Source organism: Limulus polyphemus, unplaced genomic scaffold (genome assembly GCF_000517525.1).
Source record: "Limulus polyphemus unplaced genomic scaffold, Limulus_polyphemus-2.1.2 Scaffold958, whole genome shotgun sequence".
Lineage (NCBI taxonomy): Eukaryota > Metazoa > Arthropoda > Merostomata > Xiphosura > Limulidae > Limulus > Limulus polyphemus.
This window is the reverse complement of record NW_013666568.1, coordinates 226,218-245,092: the sequence shown is the minus strand read 5'-3', so window position 1 is coordinate 245,092 and position 18,875 is coordinate 226,218. Positions and strand designations below refer to the sequence as shown.

The following is an 18,875-nucleotide window of genomic DNA, read 5'->3' as shown; positions in this document are numbered from 1 at the left end:
TTTTTTTCTACACCATCATTTAAATTTGGACAAGGCATACGATGAGAGTTAGCAAGTATGACTCACAAGTGCAAAAAAAGAACTTAAAAACATTGTAAGTAGTGGAGATCATTGTTTTCCAAATATTATATATATTTAAAGTTCTATGTTTTAATAAAAGTAACTGAAGTTTAAATACATATTTGTAAATAGTAATTATATATATATATATATATATACACACACACACACACACACACACACACACACACATGTAATGTATAGTAACCAAAACCTCACTGTACCTTACAAAATATTGGAAACTAAGCATTTAGTGGTTACTGTGTAAGCATGGTAAAATAGGAAAAAGGATGTTCATAAGCCCTTTCACATCTATATTACTAGTAAATCCCAACCACCCAAGTTTATTGGATCGGATACAACTTTATACAGAGCAATATCAAATATTTTCCCTCACTTTTATATAATACTTCAGACAATTCTTGTTGCTGCTACTGTACTGTGCAAACAAGTCAATAAATCCTACCCACTGTGATTTCAGAGCCAGGATTCAAATACACAATGTAGGAAACGTCCACTTATCGACCAATATTCAAAGTTTATTGGATCAGCCCAGAATTTCTATAAAGCTATATACTTTAGACAATTCTCACTGTAACCATTATACTGTCAACAAGTTCACAAATCCTACCTCATTGTGTTTTCAAAGCAGGGAAAATTCTGGGAATTGTGCAACAAAAGATTATTTGATAATGACAGTATCAAAGTACAGTAACATTTAAACAGGAATGGTGAATCAGTGCTTTATATTTGGCAGGTTTCTACTTCAGCCACTAACAGTAGAATAAATATAGTAAACAGGTGTAAAAATATTAGAAGAAACTATCAGGAGATTTATTTTTGAGCTTCATTGTCCATACTGAAAAGGACAGATAGTACTATTCATTTTGTCTCTTCTAGTTTCTAAGCCAACTGCTAGCAATAAAATAATTACAGAAAATAAGCGTGAAAAAGTGAGAGAGTAGTTGCATCATAGCAACTTATGCATAATGCTATGCTCTCTTGGTTTGGAACAAGTAAAGCTTTTCAGTGACAAGTTATCAGTTGACAAATAAAGGAATCTTCAGTAGAACTGTTAGCACTTTTTTTTTTGTCTTTGACTGTTTTTGTTAATTTTCTCAACAAGGGCTTGGTTGAACTGACCAACCATGTGACCACTTTGCACTTGTTATACAGTAGTCAACACTTGTTAGGGATCATGTTTTATTTTGAGTATATGTCAAACACCTACCATAACAGTATGTATAGATTGAAAATTTTAGGAAGAAAAACACCTGGATAAATCATTTTTACACTTTATTAAATTCTGTAACATTTAACTTGGATAACAGAGCCTGAGGAACTGATGCACCCTGTGGTACAGTGTTAACAAGAAAAATTTCAAAATCAACAGTCACTGAATGAAATGTCCAATTCACAGTCAAGTAGCAGTCTTTTTGTGGAGTTGTTAGTCTTCTCCTTCCTCCACCATCACTCCTATTGACTCTTTTAAACCATCTGAACCTGTTCCAGGCCCTGGACACTACACTTTGGGATGTGCCAAGAGCAGCATCAACCCTGCATAGAGTCATGCCTCCCTGCAGCATCCAAACAGCCCTGTTAGGTTCTGCAGGAGAAAGATGATGCCTTTGATCTGAACAAGGCATTTTCTGCACTGCGTAATCTCAATCAGATCAATTTTAGCATGCAATGATCAGTGATCTCAAATTAAGGACCTCACAATTTCACTGCATGAACTTTGGGGGAATGGTTGGAAAACAAAGCCAGGATCCAATCAAAGTCACCCAGGCAGTAAGTTTGCACTTAGCAGACAATGTCTAGATAATGGAATTCCAAACTGTCTTTTTTTAGAACTGACCTTTATTAACATTAGTGTACCTATTATGTAAAAACATGATCCCTAGCAAATTTTGACTAATGTAGTTTTGATACTACTACATTTTTACATAACATGTGTATCTTCACAAATGTTGACTAATGTAGTTTTGATACTACTACATTTTTATATAACGTGTATCTTCACAAAATTTGGTAGACTTTCAGTAAACATTACATCTTTTACAAACAAAAAAAAATCAGGTTTTAAGTGAAGTATTTGTAATAAAGATTTTCTGTAAACATAGACTCTTGTTTTTTTACTAGTCTGAGTGAAAGTGATTTTGACGTTAAGATTAAAAATACTTTTCTTCATCTCAAAAATCTCAAATTTCATTTGCATAATCTATAAAACCTTCTAAATACATTTCAAACGTTTTTTTTTTCAGTAAAATTTTATATTTTATCCATTATTTTCTCTACCCTAACTCTATACAAGGTCGGTCAGTTTGACTGACTTTGTAACCACCAAAAATAAAATCAAATCTAAATTACTTTTCTTTAAATTCTAAAATGACTTCAAATTGTAACATGAAACTACATTTCTTTATTCTAAGTAGCTCTAAACTCGTAACAGTATACATCTATTTATTCTTAAATTGTATTGTTTTATTTCCCTTTGAACTGTTTAACTATTACTTGCTCCATTATAAGTTGTAAAACATGAGGAATGTGTGGCTCACATTATGCTCTTGAATTAAATTACCCACGAGATACTCCAAGTTGTTCACATGCGTGCCTCATGAAACTTTAATATATTATTGTTATAAATTTTACCAACTCTATCCTTAACTAACCTAAATAGTTTCCTATTTTTTAAATGTTAGTTACTTTTATAATAATAAATAAAGTATAGACGTGAAAAACAAGAAATAAAGTACTTATCTGGGCCTTTTGTTTTTGCCGTTGATGGTTGATGAGACTTAAGCCTACTTATATTTTTTTTATACTAATAGTAGTAGTGCACTAATTAATTTTTATTTGGTTAAATAATGCACCAAAGAATATAGAATTATCACAAGGAAAAAGCAGACAATGTCCCATAACTATCACAGTTTTTCTGTTTTTTTTTAACTATGTGACAAGAGCTGTTACAAATTCATTCAAGCTAGTCGATGTGGGAATGAAACTTGTAATGAAAGAAAAATTGACAGTTCTCTGTACAGAAAATAATGTAATATAATACATCATTTGATAGATGAAACCTTGGCTTTCTGTTGGTTATAAATAATATAGTATTAAATGTAAGAAAGAACTATTAACAAATCCTAAAAGACAAGTGGGTGTGGCAAGAAGGGTCTGATGATTTTCTATTTGATGGCTCGATAACAAAATAAGATTGAAGGCGACAAAAATTATGCTTTGCCTGAACAATGAGAATATTATAATGAGTAATTTACATTAAATTTCGTACTTATTGAAGGGGGTGGGGAATAAATTAGAGAAGATGGGATGCCTAGAGAGAAAATGTCACATTTCTCAAACTAGGAGAAATTTAGGAGTTTTTAAAATATTGCCTTATAAAATTAATAATTTAAAACTTGTATACTACTAAAATATGGATTATTAGCTATGAATTTATGCTATACTAATCAGTATAACATGAACAAAAAAAGTAGTTTAATTAAATAATGAATGTAACTGACATCTACAGTAAAGGACGCCTGTGGAGAAAGGGTTAATACAGATTTCACTTTGCTTTGCTTTTACTTTGTGTTTGGTATCTTTCTTTAAACTCAGAGTCAATAAGTTTAGATTTACTTGTGTGTAACATTTCCTGATGTTTTTTAGCTACTGAATTTATGATCCTTACTTGAACAGGAGCACATTATATTTGAGTTTATCACACTGTAAAACAGAAGAAACAAATCTCTAAAACTTTAGGTACAATGAAAAGAGAAACAATGGCCAATAATGTAACAACACAGAAAAACAAGGCTCCCATAAAAAAAAAGTACAGTGTACATGAAAAATCACATCCCACTATACGACATCTAAAAAAAAACAATACTCTATAACCTAAGAACATTAAACACAAGAAATTACAGGTTATGGTGAAACAGCAAATGAAAACAAGTCTCATAAACCTATTGTATGGTGAAAAGAAAATATCAGAACCCATGATGAAATAACACAGAAAACAAGCTTTTCAAACTTAAAATATAATGAACAAGAAAGATTACAGCCCATGACATGTAACACAGAAAGCAAGTCTATCAAACTTAAAATAAAGTGAGCAGATGATCACAGCCCATGATATAATAACAAAGCAAAAGCAAGTCTCATAAATCTAAAGTTTGGTGAACAGGAAATATTACAGCTCAGGATGTAATATTACAAAAATAAGTCTCTAAAGAAGAAATCACAGCTATAATATAACAACACAAAAGTTATAATTTTGCTATACTGTAAATGTATTTTCGATAGGTACTTACTTCCTCTCACAACATTAACTATTCTTGTTCAGTACTGCCCTCTATATGCAAACATTTTCTTTATGCATGCAACACCCCTTGTGCTCCCCACTTGTGGGAATTAGTACATTCCAATGTGTGTCTCATCCAAATCACCATGCATCATCTATTAACCAACAGTAGCATACTGTGATGCACGTGTCTCCCTCTACACTCCTCTACCAAACCTTCACTTCAAAGTTTGGCAGAAGATGTGAGCACTGGAGAAGTGGGGAGGAAGGGTGAAAGGAGGTAAGTATCTATTGGAAATACATTTTCAGAAAAATAAAATTATAAGTTTCGATATGGTACTTACCTCCTCTCACAAGATTAGCTAGAATCCCACATTGATAAGGAGGAAGGACCAGTGCAAGGGAATAACAGAAGCACTCCCAAAAGTGTCCAAAGGATACCCCTGACCATGAGAGAAAGAGATCAGGAGATCTGAGGAGGAGAACAACACCACTGAGCCAGGTATACTCTTTACCCTTGTGTATAATCTGTAAAACACATGGGCGGAAATCATGAAGTGTAGAGTGGCTAGGATACGTTGGACTGTACTCGGCAAGTCAACTAAACCAAAACTTTTCTGCGGGGTACCGACATCCACGCAAAGGTAGGATGAGGATCATACTGTCTTCAGAATAGAGGATGAAGATACACTCCAATTCCTGGGTACTACACAATCTGGGACTGGCCATCTAGCATTGAGAGGATGAATACAACTTGTTCAAGGACTTATGTTGATTGGTTCACTCGAATCCAACACCTCAACTCTGGAAACTGACGTCTATACAAAGGTAGGATGAGAGCTCCCAATCCAAAGTGGTGAACTGCATGTGCAACAGATCAACTCCATGTGGTATGGAATGTGTAACACGAGGCCATGTCAACCATTAAGGTGACAGATGTGTAAATGAATAGAAGACTACATCACCTTGTAAATGATGGATCAACTCCAGTGGTTGTGGATACTGTTGAATATGTAAATAGTATAAGGAAGCCACATCATACAGGAAGGTGACAGATCAACTCTTGTGATAGTGTAAATAGTATCAGGAGGCCATGTGCACCAGCAAGGGGACAGATCAACTCCTATGCAGGCCATGTATGACGTATGGGCTTTGTCGAGCCACCACAGCAGATCAACTCTCAGGGATGGAGGACGGGAAATGGTGGTGGAAAGAGGATCCCATGAAAAGTTCCATCGTTCCTGAAGTGTTCACTGCAGGGATATCATATGGGCACGACCGAGGGGGCCCAATGCAGTCATGGAAGACCACATCTTCAAAAGCAATAAAACTTCTCGAGCAATAGGCGACTGAGCTGAGAGGGCACGGTGAACAGAAAGTCCAATAGAACTAAGGCATAAAGGAGAAAGACAGCTCGACTAATGTTGGTGTCAAAGAAGACCCCCAAATGCACTAAGCTGCCACAGAAAGGAGATGGTGAATGTGACTGGTCAAATCCTGCTTGGAATGAGCTAGAAGTAACCAGTTGATCATGGAATAATGAAACTGCAACCCCAAAGTATAAATATGGCCTGAATGATGCTATAAAACATGCATGGAGCTGGGGCAATTCTGAAGGGGAGGGCCTGAAATTGGTAAACCACCCAGAAATTAACAAACTAAAGATAAAGATGGAATTGAGGGGCTATTGGGATGTAGAGATAAGCATTGGAAACATTCATTTTTGTCATCCACAATCCTAAGGAAAATGCCAATCTCAAGGTGAGAAAGGATTCCATTGTGAACCTGGGGAGTGCAATGAAGCAGTTGAGGCACGACAATCGATGACCGGTTGCTAATCCCGAGTTTCTTGGGGACCATGAAAATATGGTAGTAAAACCTCTCCAAAGGATAATGAACCACTTCGATAGCCAGCTGCAAAAGCAAGTCCTGAACTGCCTCTGACAGACATTGGCGAGTCACAGGGTGAGGAGAAACAGAAGGCAGGGAAAGGAACGGGAGAATGAGTCCCTTTGAAAGAACCTTTGTCATCCACTGATCTTCGAAAAAGGGGAGCCAACAAGGAAGAAAATCCAACAAACGAGCTCCAACAGGCCCTGAACCCACCGGGTAGTCACCAACACTATTGATGACAGATAATACGTCGGCAATGACCTCGATGAAAAAAAGTACCCGGATTTCAAAGAACGGGTAAAGGAAGGGAAGACGAAGGATGGAAAACAAGAATAGTTGGCATGGAAGGCTCTGGTTGAGACAAACAGACCACAAAAGTTGAAAAGGTGGACTGTTATGGGAGGATGTTACCCACGGCTCGATATCACCACAGACGGTGTCAAAGACATAATATTGAAGAAAAGAAGCAAGACATAAATCCCTAAGATAAGTGGAGGATAAATTAACATGAGCCAAAATGGAGTCCCTAACAATAAAGTCCCACCAACAAAGAAACCACATATGTAACGATGAAGGGTATTGGCAGAAAATCCTTCAGGATTTCTGTGGAGAGCTTCCAAATGGAGATGTATAGAAGACAGGTACCAGAGAAGGGTAGTAAAGGTAAGATGAAGGTGAGAATATTAGGCATGTAGGAGACTAACATTAAATTCGGAAGAGGTAATTAAGAACCCAACAACTTGTGATCCAAAAACAGATATTCCACCTGATGGTAAGAACAGGCGTACTGATCAGAGGCTCGGGGGGTGTGGCATACTGATCCCTTCACCCAACTGTGAGAGAAAGTGATCCGAATATCAGGAGAGGGTGGAAATGGTTGAGAAGAATGCTCATGGAACAAAGAAGGACAAGGGGAATAAGAAATAGGGAAAAAGAGACAAAACACCACAAACCTGAGATACAAAATGTGTGAAAGCCGAGGAAGGCCTAGGTGAATCATTAGGCTAGAACTTGGAAGGGACGGCAAATTCGGGAGCAGGGAAAAAATTATCAAAATCATCATGCTGAATAATGTCAGCAGACTCTGAAGGAGCTCGGAATTCATAACTTATGAAACTGCACACAACTGTCTACTGCAGAAAAGTGACGATAATAAACTGGGAGAAAAGTGATAATGTATAACAAGAACAAAAAATTAAAAAATAGAACCACTTCAAACGAAAATCAAAAATGTGTCTCACGGGAAATGCAAAGCATAAAATAAAATGTCTGTAATCGAAAACTGCCATACAAGAAGTGAAGGTTTGGTAGAAAAGTGTAGAGGGAGTCACATGCATCATGTGAGCATACTATACTACTATTGGTTAATAGATGATGCATGATGATTTGTATGAGACACATTGGAATGTACTAATTCCAACAAGGTGAGAGCGCAAGGTTTGTCGCATGCATAAAGAAAATGTTCGCATATAGAGGGCAGCACTGAACAATAGCTAAAACTGTAAGAGAAGGTAAGTACTGTATCGGAAAACGAATCTTTCAAACTTAAAACAGAATGAATAGGAAAGATCACAGCCGATGCTGTAACAAATAGAAGTCTTATAAACTGAAATAGGGCAAAAATGATATAACAATGCCAGAAAACAAGTCTCTAAAACCTAAATTACAATAAATAGGAGAAATCATTTATGAACATAAGAATCAAAACCCAAAGTCCAACAAGATAGAAGATTACAATTTTTGTATTATCTAAAAGATAGTTACAATTTGTACAGTGCATTATGAATTTACAACATAATTAAAAAGTATACTGAAAATAAAACAACTGTAGTCAACACTAATTGCTACTCTAAATATAAATGTAGGTAGGTAACATACAGGAATTCTATTTCTACATGTACACACCTGTTCTACAGTTTTATAAAAACTTAGTGATGCCATCACAAGTTTGTGACGGTCTTCAGCATGGCTCATTAGCATGTGCCACCTTTTTCCAACCTGTTCTGAGATTTCCCGAATGGTCCGAGGATCATAGTGATTAGACTGTATCAGCATTTCTGCACGCTGCTGAACCTGAACTGCACTACTGTGAGTTTTCTATTGAAAGGTGAGACAGAAACAACAACAGGTTAATCAACAAAGCTTTCTTGAACATAAATGTTAATGTACATCTACGTTTCATGGATCATAAAATCGTCATTAACTACAGAGATTTTAACTATCATATATGATTCTTTTCAGCAATTTTGTTGTGAAATATACTTTAAATTCAACTGAAATCTTACAATATAAGGAGAGAAATTTATTTAATTACAAGTGACATGTTTTCTCTTTGTTGTTTATTCTTACTTCTTAAAAATAATGTTTTTCTTAAGTTATATATTATTAACAAAACAACAGTTACATGTGAAGTTTTACATTCCAAATTACAAAAATTAACATACAACATTACACAAGCAACAACACTTATGGTTATTATTAGATAATACCATATAATGGTTCTAAATTGCACTAGTTCTAAGGTATCTAATAAAAATCTACCTATCAAAATATAAACCATTTCAAACAGTAACATGTGCTGGCTACAAAAAAATAAAAAGGCGACAATAGAGCTACATAACAAAGCAAATAACATATGCACACATACACACATACATATCAAATCACACTACATAGATAAGCTTTATTACATCAAAAGGTAGAATCTGGGGCGATGACATGACAGCAGCGGAAGGCATGAAACAGACAGATAACATTCATCAGACTTTCATTCAAAACAAAGCATTACTTAATTTTTGTTAGATTTTGTTGAGAAAACTAGTTTTACAAGGAAAAAAATTCAGTATTTGTATCTTTATTTTTTTTATCAAAGGATACTAGGACAAATTTTGAAATATATATTCTGTTTTAAAAAAATTCCTGAAAGATTATATAGCTAATTTTTTGGAAAACCACTTGACAAAAACATTAGACATTAAAAAAAACATTTGTTCACTACAGCAATGTGTTTTTCTTATCAGAAACTCATAATAAAATAGATATTAACATTCCAAATAAAACTTGTTTTGACAGAAAAAGCATAAATGTTCTTAACAATATCTTTTATAATTGTTACTTATAAAACTTAACAATAAAGTAAGTGCTCCCAGTAGAAATTCTTAAAAACCCTACAAAATTTCTTTTTAATAAATTTACACATTCTTTTGAACTGTGTAAATGCTACAGAAACATTATCTATTCTTCTAAACACCTCCAATGTTTCTACATTTTTGGTAAAAACACCAAGATTATCAATTTCTTTATAACAGTACTGATGAACTTAATTTCAACACATTAACTAATATCTTGGAAGCTGCACCAAGATTACTAAATCCTTTATACTAATTACTTGAGTAAAGAAGCACATTATATTAATATAATAACATTCAAGAAAACATCAAGTTATAAGCATAATGAACTGATTTATTTACAGTGGAACATACTACATGTTCCAACAGAACATTGGTTTGTCTTCTGTCAAAACATGTAGTATGTTCCACCATAAATAAACCATTTCATTATGCTTATAAATTGTTGTCTGCCTGCTTATTATTAGCACTAATTACCTTAGCTTACTTGCATTAACACTATAGTAACTAACATATTAGTAACAGCACCAAGGTTACTAACTTATTGACACCACCACTATAGGTACTAATATTTTCAGAAAACCTGAAAGTTACTAAATTATTTATAACAGTATTTATAACCTTAACTTCTTTAGAGTAATAACAAAGTAACTAATAACTGGATAATAGCTCCAAGGTTATTAGCTTTTTAACACTAACACTATAGTAACACATTTCAGAAAAGCACAAAGGTAACTAACTTATTCATAATTGCACCAATGTAAATACTTCAAAGGAAAAGATTAATCAATGATTCTCCAACACCTAGTGACTGACAATTTGCTGTCAACAAACCTGAAATATCTCTAAAGTAATCTAAGTTTACAATATCAACCTTCTTCTTTAGTGCAAGCTAAGTTGTTGAAGACTTGTGAGAATAAATTGTCCTTATGAGTTCATTAAACTGCATTATTAATTTCTTTACAGTCTTTAAGCTGAAAAAATTTAGATGAAAAACTAATAAGTTTTAAGAATCAATTCTTAAAACTAGAAATTTTATTTGTTAAAATTTTAAAAACATCTGCTTAAACTTTGATATATAACTAGATGGACAGATGCATGTATAATATACATATTAAAATAAAACTTTAACAAAGTTCACTCAAACCCAACGAGTCTTGATAAGAATTGGTAAATCATATTTGGAAAATAATCCAATTTGTAATGATTGAAAAGGCATACAGGTGAAGGCAATGGCTAATTCAATAAGATTTTCTATTAGACAAAGCTTTTGAATATCATTCAAGGAAGAGAATATAACTTTTCTTGACAAACAGTTACCTCAATAGCAAGTTGAAACTGCTCATGCTCAGCTCGTAGCTGTTCTGCCTCTTGTAAACTGGTGGGAAAGAGGAAACTGGCATTTAGCATGGATTCTCCATTCCTTATCCATGATAGAACCTGTAAAAACAGCCAAATATTTCACAACATGACTTTTACACAATAACACAAATGTGATGAAATATTTGTTTTTATTCAAGGACCTGTAAAAAGCACAAACCCATTTAATATTTTTTATATAAAACACAGTTTGTAAATAAACAAACAAACACTCATTTCTTAGTGTGATAGTTTCTCGCTGGGTCTTTGGTAGGTTGTAATTACAGAACATTTTATTTCCTGTAGGTTACGAAAACTTACCATTAAATACAATCTAACAGATCCTGAGCTTGCAACAAATATTCTTTCTTTCTTTCTACTCCTTTGATGAGTGTAGTTTATGTTTTCTCAGGCATTTTATACTTAGGTTTTAGTTTTGAATTGTCTCACCTTACATTTTCTATACCCTTCCTAAGAATTCACTTGTCTCACAAACTTTCACTACCATATTTGCTGGTGCATAAGTTCACCCTGGAATTTTTTGAACAAATCAAGTGTATTTCTTTTAGGTTCAGTGTATAGGACAACCTCTATTGTCAAACAAGTCTAGGATGCAACTTTTGTTAAGAAATTCTTAGAAGTTATTTTTAATCTGTACTAACATACAACCATACAACCACAAGTGTTTTTTTTATGCTCTTCACATGCTTCAAACAGCTCAATATGACACAACTTACATCACAAACATGTAATAAACAACTTTACAAAGTGTTCATCACAGTTGAACTCCTTTTCTATTATAAAAAAATACTAAACCTTAACATATTGTGATGTACTATAAAACATGTTTATAAAATTAGTGTCCATTACAGAAACAAACATTTTTGTTACAACATTAGCAATATTTTAGTATGACAGATGAGATCAACACATTTGAAATAAAAAATGTCTCGATTTATTGTAACTAGCATGTGAGATAAATAACTTCTAGTTATGAAGAATCGAGACAAATGATATAATTACAAGTATGTTATAGGTGGCACAATATCAACACATTTACCCAAAATAGCAAACAAAAGTAAAGAAACAACATACTTTTTGTTAAATATGCTATTAACCAGAGTTCTTACTGGAACTCTATCTTTGAACCTGTATATAAGACAAAGGATAAAATCAGGCATTGTTTTAAGAGTAAAAAGTATTGTCTTGTACACCAGCAACTACAGCATTCTACTTCATCTATTTATTCCTACTGAATTTAAATTGTCTTTAATTGGTAATATTTTGATTATAATATCCCATTCCGTAAAAGTAATTTTTTTTAGAGAAACTAAACAAAACTAGCTCTGTTTTTAATCATTATTATAAAAGAGCTAGTTTTGTTTAAACCCCTTCTTAATAAAGTTAGTATTTTACAATGTGATGAAGAAACTGATTAACAACAAAAGGTACATATCAGTTGTTTGTTGTAGAACAAAATGAACTATATTTGTTAATTAGATGTCAGGATTAGTAGAAAAAATAGCAGTTTATAATGTTTGAAACTTGTTTTAGAATTTTTACACAAAGCTACATAAGGTGATTCTGATGTATATGCAAAGTTTTCCTTAATTTTGAACTAATAGACTAGTGGGAATGTATCTAATTAACAAAACCCATCAACAACTCTTAAACTACTCTCATTTGACTGAATACCAAAATTTGACCATCTTGTTTTTGCAGTAATGGGAAATGAACCATGAACTACTGGATTTATGCTCTAACCATTAAGCCATGAACAATCCTTAAAACTTCTTGGTAGATAAAAAATATTACAAACAGAACACAAATCAATTTATTTCTTTATAATAATGTATTAACACATACCTTTATAGACTATTCTCTAATTTTCTACACAAAATAAAATACAATGTGAAGATTCTCATAACATTAGACTTATCTTTCGAAATTAAACATTAAGCAAGATACTGTGTATACTCGTTAATAGTCGAACTTTTGTGCCCAATTTTTTAGGCTATAATTTATGGGTAGACTTTTACATGAGGAATACTTGAGAGGTTGAAATGCATGCTCAGTTAAGAGTCCACAATACATTAAACAAGACCCCACAGGGTTCAACATTAACTTTATTTATATCGCTAGAGCAGTCAGACCGGTTCATTAAGAAATTACTAGCCCCAACTTTACAATGAATTAATCAACACACATACTTTATTCTTCGGTGGTAAATATAAAAAGTGCACGAGTTTTCAACATATCCATTATTTTCTACTGAAATGCTATTCAACTATATTATGTGCCTTTTCAATCACAGTTGTGTTTCCTTATTAGACAGTTTCAATTTATCAAATTACATAGATGAAATAGGTTATCTTGTGCAAATGAAAAGAGCCATTTAAATGTATATCTTTATTGACAGTAAACTTCAAAAGAAATAAAAATCAATAATTCAAAAGTTTTTTCCTATCTATTTTGATTTCAATATTTGTACCAACACTGGTGTAAAAGTAAGCATGATAAATAAAACTTTGTTACTAAACAAAGAGGATGCATAAAAAACATCAAAAGAAAACAACTTCAAAGTAGATAAAAGTAACAAATGATAATTATGGTATCATTCCAGGCCAAGGAAATTAAGAAAATTTGCAGACGTATTACATGCTATTTGGTATCTATGATCATGCTCTACTTTGGCACATCTGTGCATTACAGAATATTTTGAATCACATTTGGAAGAAAAATAAATTAAAAGCAAAATATGACTTCTGCAACATATTACTGCCATAGTAAATGACTGCTGGTGCATTTTACTGTCATCATTTTACTGCTGGTCACTTGACTACCAACATATGACTTCTGTAACATATTACTGCCATAGTAAATGACTGCTGGTGCATTTTACTGCCAGCAATAATTATGTTCTCAAAACAAAACATTTCCTAACACAGTGAATGACTTTATTCTAAAAAATTACGATGAACTAATAAACTATCACACCAAACTTGATTAAAAATAAAATTGAATAAGAAAGTAACTGAATAATTTGCTGTGTATATCACCATACAGCAAATTATGTACAGTATTATTTATTTTTGCACAGGTAGAAATTTTATGATGTAATTTTTTTATGTTCAAGGTTTTCTGACATGATAATGGTTGCTTTTATAATATTCCAATAATCTAATTTCTATACATGCAGAAAACCTTAAAATGAAATAATTAATTGCTGCATCCATTTGCCGGCAGTAAAATGCACTTGCAGTCATTTAGTACAGCAGTAAAATGTCATAATACCCTCTCATCTGGATCAGAAAAGTCAGGTCACCTTACACATTGCCCACCATGCCACCATAATGCCACAGCTCGTTCTGCATTATAGTCCATAGAACCTGACTCTTCAATGGAAATTTCTCTGAGGTAGTTCAACGTGTCTGCATTTAACCCAGCTCTCCAACCAGACTTGATCTTAGCCATTGCTGAAAATCCCTTTTCACAGATTTGAACTGGAAACTGGTATACACAAAAAGATCTCAACTAGCATGATGATATTCTTAAAAGTGTCTTTCAAGTGGGGTTCAAGTAAAACTTGTAACAGAATTCTTGAACTAATGTCTCTTGGGTGATTCTTCATATGAACTTCCAGAACTGGCCATTCTGCCTGTTTCAAATGTTGAATGTCACATCCCATTCTATTTAAAATTATGGAGTAGTATTCCACAGGTTAATTACTTCATTTTCTTTGTATACTGCAATATCAGCATCAGTTTCTGAAAGGTTGACTGGATAGAATACTTGCATGTCCTTCATTAGATGGTCAGAATCTATGTCACCAGTCCTATTATTCACATGGTTGATAACCGACTGAATATAGGAATTTTGTTTTGTCTTGAACTGTTCCTCTGATAAACTGGGAGCACAAAATTTCACACCTTGGAATGTTCTCTCCACCTCTCATCTGCAAATTCTCTCCTGGTCTTTGCTGCAGAGCAATAAACTGTAGGCAAGATGTTTCAAGGGCTTTCACAGCCCTCCTTTTGAAACTGTAATAAAAGTTTGCATAAAATAGGTAATAGATCCTTTAGAAATGCATGTAATGGGTTAGATTATAGTCTTTCAGATATTTAAGAATTAGCTTGACTCTGCTTTGAACATCCACTGTCCCACTCATACCTTCTATACGGTTCTCAAAGTGAGCAACAAACAATAAATACTGCTGTGAGTACATCAAGACATTGACTCAGATGTGGCATCCATCTGATACCTTCCAAATTTACTGGCTTTATCACTTCCTTCTTCATAGCTTCAGCTAAAATTTGAAGCTCTCTCAATGCTTTTACATCTTAATGAGAGTGTTTGTGAAAATTCAACAAAACATTTTTTAAGATCACCAAAGATCTTTGCATCATTATCCTTCATTGCATTTAATGCACCAAGTTCCAGTCTGTGACTTACACAACACACGGCAACGAGATGAAGCACTTCATTTTTTAAGAGTTTTACTACACTGTGCTTTTTCCCCAAGTTTACATTTGCTCCATCTGAGCCCGTGGCAATTAGTTTTTCCTTCCAGTTCCAACCTGCATTGTTCACACTGTCCATTGCAGACTCTACTGCTGCCAAAACACCTCAACATGAGCATGATCAATGTTATTTATCTTTCCAAAGATATTTTTTGGCACATCTTCCACCACAACATAAGCATACACAATCTCATATTCACAAATGGATACATCTGTCAAACCATCAAACATTATAGATAAGATCTGTGCATTCTTCAGTAAACTGTGTTTCTTGTCAGATATCCTTATATATGAATTGCATAAATCTTCTACAAGCCTGATCAGTCAATAGCTATTTGGCAGCTCAACACCATTCTTTACTTGTAAATCAAGAAGGCTTGGGTACACAGTAAAGGGCAGTTCATTCTTAGCAATGACGTAAGCAGTGTTAAAACAAATAAGCAACTGTGCTTTCTGACCTTCATTTAGCCTCCTGATAGCAATGTCCAGAGGTCCAACTACTGCTGGTTCCCTGGTACTAGTACATGCACCTACACTCATTCCTGTCTCCACTTCTCCAGTATATGAATAAAACACTGTGCTCGATTTCTTTTTCATGCATTCCAAATCATGCTTTCTTTGAGCTGATATTTGTAATGTATTTGCATCATGTTGTTTCAAAGAATCAATTCTAAAATTCTTCGTTCCTAAATCTACAAATATACCCTCCTTCTCCAACTTTCTACATGGAACACAATACATCAGCTATTCATTCTCATTGTACTCATTTAAATTCATTCTTCCACTTAGGATAGAACATCCTTTTCCTTTTTTTCTTTTAGTCATTTTTTTTGGTTTCATCTCTTCCTTTTGGTGTCTTTTTCTATCCTCCTCCTTTCTCTTCATCACCCTCTGTTAATGTTATCTGTGGTTAAGACAGCTCATAAAGTTATTGATTAAAATTTACTGATTGTATAAACAGACATTTAGCAAATATGGTGAGGTAGGTAAGAATAACCTAACCACTACACAGAAAAGTAAGGCAGTTATAAACTTCATATGGCCTTAAATCCTAAGAATTCACTATTGTCAACATCTGCCTTATTGAATAATGCTTCCCAATCAAGTCTAAATAGATGTGTACTGTTACAAGGTTAAAGCTATTTAGGATAAATAAATGCTGTTTCATGTTACAATTTGAAGTCATTCTAGTTATAGTATTAATACTATATACAAGTAAAAATGGCCAGGTGGTCAGTCAGTATGACCGAGTCCATGTTAATAGATTTAAGTGTTTTTGATTGTTTTTCACAAGTTTTCAGTATAAAGCGTGACCTGGACGGGGGTGAGTAGTTGCTCTCTTAGGTTGCTGGAAAAACTGTCAACTTTTACATGAGATACATGAAAAATTAAGATTTTTTGATAAAAAATCATGAGTCGACTATTACACAAGTATATACAGTAAATATGAGTGTAAGCAATTTTATATAACTTTTCATATCTTTTTATATCTTTTGTAAAATAAATATTATGCTTTGTTCAACGTCAAAATATCACAGCATTTAAAAACATTTTTAAAACAAATCTTGCTAACATGTAACTAAATTAAATAAATGTAACTGCTATTCTTTATTTATTTACTTTTTAAAAAACTTTACCTGACTGGCATCGTTCTTAAACTGGCAGAGTTGGACACACTGTTGGAGCTTCACTCGTTTCATCTCAGCCAAGTCCTCAAGGTCCATCTCTCTCTCATGTAGATACTCTAACAAAACCTGAACTCTTGTAGGTGCATCATACTGATTGTCAGCCATCAATCTAATTCCTGATGTCTCTAGCATCTACCAGATCCATGAAATATGACACTTAATATCTTCTAAAACTTGTGTGTGTTAGTAGTAAGTATTGTTGGCTCAAATAAATCATCTAAAATTACAATATCAGTTATAGTCAAAGGTAAGAAATTCAACACTTAGAATTGCAGATTAAAATAATACTAAATAATTACCATCATTTATTGGTACTGTCATCAGCTGATATGGACTTAAAGTCAAAAGTAAGGAACTGTTATGACTATATGAAGTTGTTAATTAACAACAATTATCTGTTTTTAACTGTTTGTTTACCACAGCTAACATTACCTAACCATGCTACCATTTACCGTATCTAACATTACCTAACCATGCTACTATCTAACATACCTGGAATTATCTAACCATGCTTTCATTTATAATATCTAACATTATTTAACCATGTTACCAGTTACCATATCTAACGTTACCTAATCATATGACCATTTACCCAGTCCAACATTACCAAACCTTGCTATGATTTATCGTATCAAACATTACTTAACCAAGCTACTATTTACCACATTTAACATTACCTAACCATGCTACTATTAGGTCGTCAAGAAATTAATGTCACTTTTTGGAACATTTTCATTAACCACCCCCAAAAAAACGTACATCACGAATAATAGTTAAATGAGCCACCTAAATGTCATGTTAGTGTAGCCTATATTATGTGTAAAGTTTAGTATACTCTAATTCCTTATAGTGATGGCACACGATGAGACACACGTTGCATGTAATTCTATTTGAGTACAAGAAGGGAAACAATGCCTCTGTAGCCACAAAGAATATAAAAAAAGTTTATGGAAATGTTTTGAATGTTCATAAGTATCAATGATGGTTCAGCAAACTTCGTTCAGGTGACTTTAGCCTTAAAACTGTGATGGCAGCAGCCGACATGTTGGCATTGATATTGATGCTCTGAAGATGATTGTTGAGTCTAACCCAAGGCAACACACTCATGAAACGGCCCTGAAATTGCATCTCTCTCATGAAACAATGCGTAAACATCTAAGGAATATGGGAAAACTCCATAAAGATGGTGTTTGGGTGTCTTACGAAATCTCCGATGATCACTGTTTCCAACATGTGAACATTGCTTCGTATCTTCTGGCACGTAATTTTTGGACAGAATTGTCACCGGTGATGTAAAATGGATTCTCTATGCGAATATTAAATGCCAAAAACAATGGCCCAGTCCTAGACAAAAATCACTTCCAACCCCAAAACCTGGACTCCATCAGCAGAAAGTGATGCTTTGGTGGGACATCAAAGGAGTAATTTCAAACCCCTTAATCCACAGAAAACTATCAATGCAGAGATCTCTAGTCAGCAACTGGAAAATCAAGCCCTTCATCAGAAATGCCCTTCGCTCTTCAATCGGAAAGGTGTTCTTCTCCACGACAATGCATGTCCACATGTGGTACGTTTGACGCAACACAAGATTATGGTGTTGGATTGGGAAGTTCTCCCCCATCCACCATATTATCCAGATATTGCACCATCAGATTACCATCTTTTTCTTTCACTGCAACATCATCTTAATGGGAAAATGTATGAAAATGTGGAAGGTGTTAAAGAGGACATCAACATGTTTTTTGCTTCAAAGCCAAGTGATTTCCTTAATCAGGGCATTAACAACCTGATTGTAAGATGGAAAAGCATCATCGATAAGAATTCTCCTTTATTCTCCTGAAGAATAATAGTCAATTATTCGAAAGCGCTCGAGTTTTGTGTCTCGTTTTGAAAATATTACAACTTTTGTTGGTGATCCTATGTGCTA

At 33.7% G+C, this 18,875-nt stretch overlaps 1 protein-coding gene across 2 annotated transcripts in view; it reads right to left on the bottom strand.

Moving 5' to 3' along the window:
* Positions 1–18,875, bottom strand: part of LOC106461433 (triple functional domain protein-like) — a 202,341-nt gene that overhangs the window by 80,201 nt on the left and 103,265 nt on the right. For both annotated transcript variants that reach the window (XM_022388406.1, XM_022388407.1), the window contains exons 19-21: positions 16,898–17,080; positions 10,702–10,821; positions 8,159–8,350 (exon numbers count right to left, since the gene is read on the bottom strand). In XM_022388406.1, the coding sequence (XP_022244114.1) occupies positions 8,159–8,350; positions 10,702–10,821; positions 16,898–17,080 (495 nt within the window). The remainder of the gene's footprint in view (positions 1–8,158; positions 8,351–10,701; positions 10,822–16,897; positions 17,081–18,875) is intronic.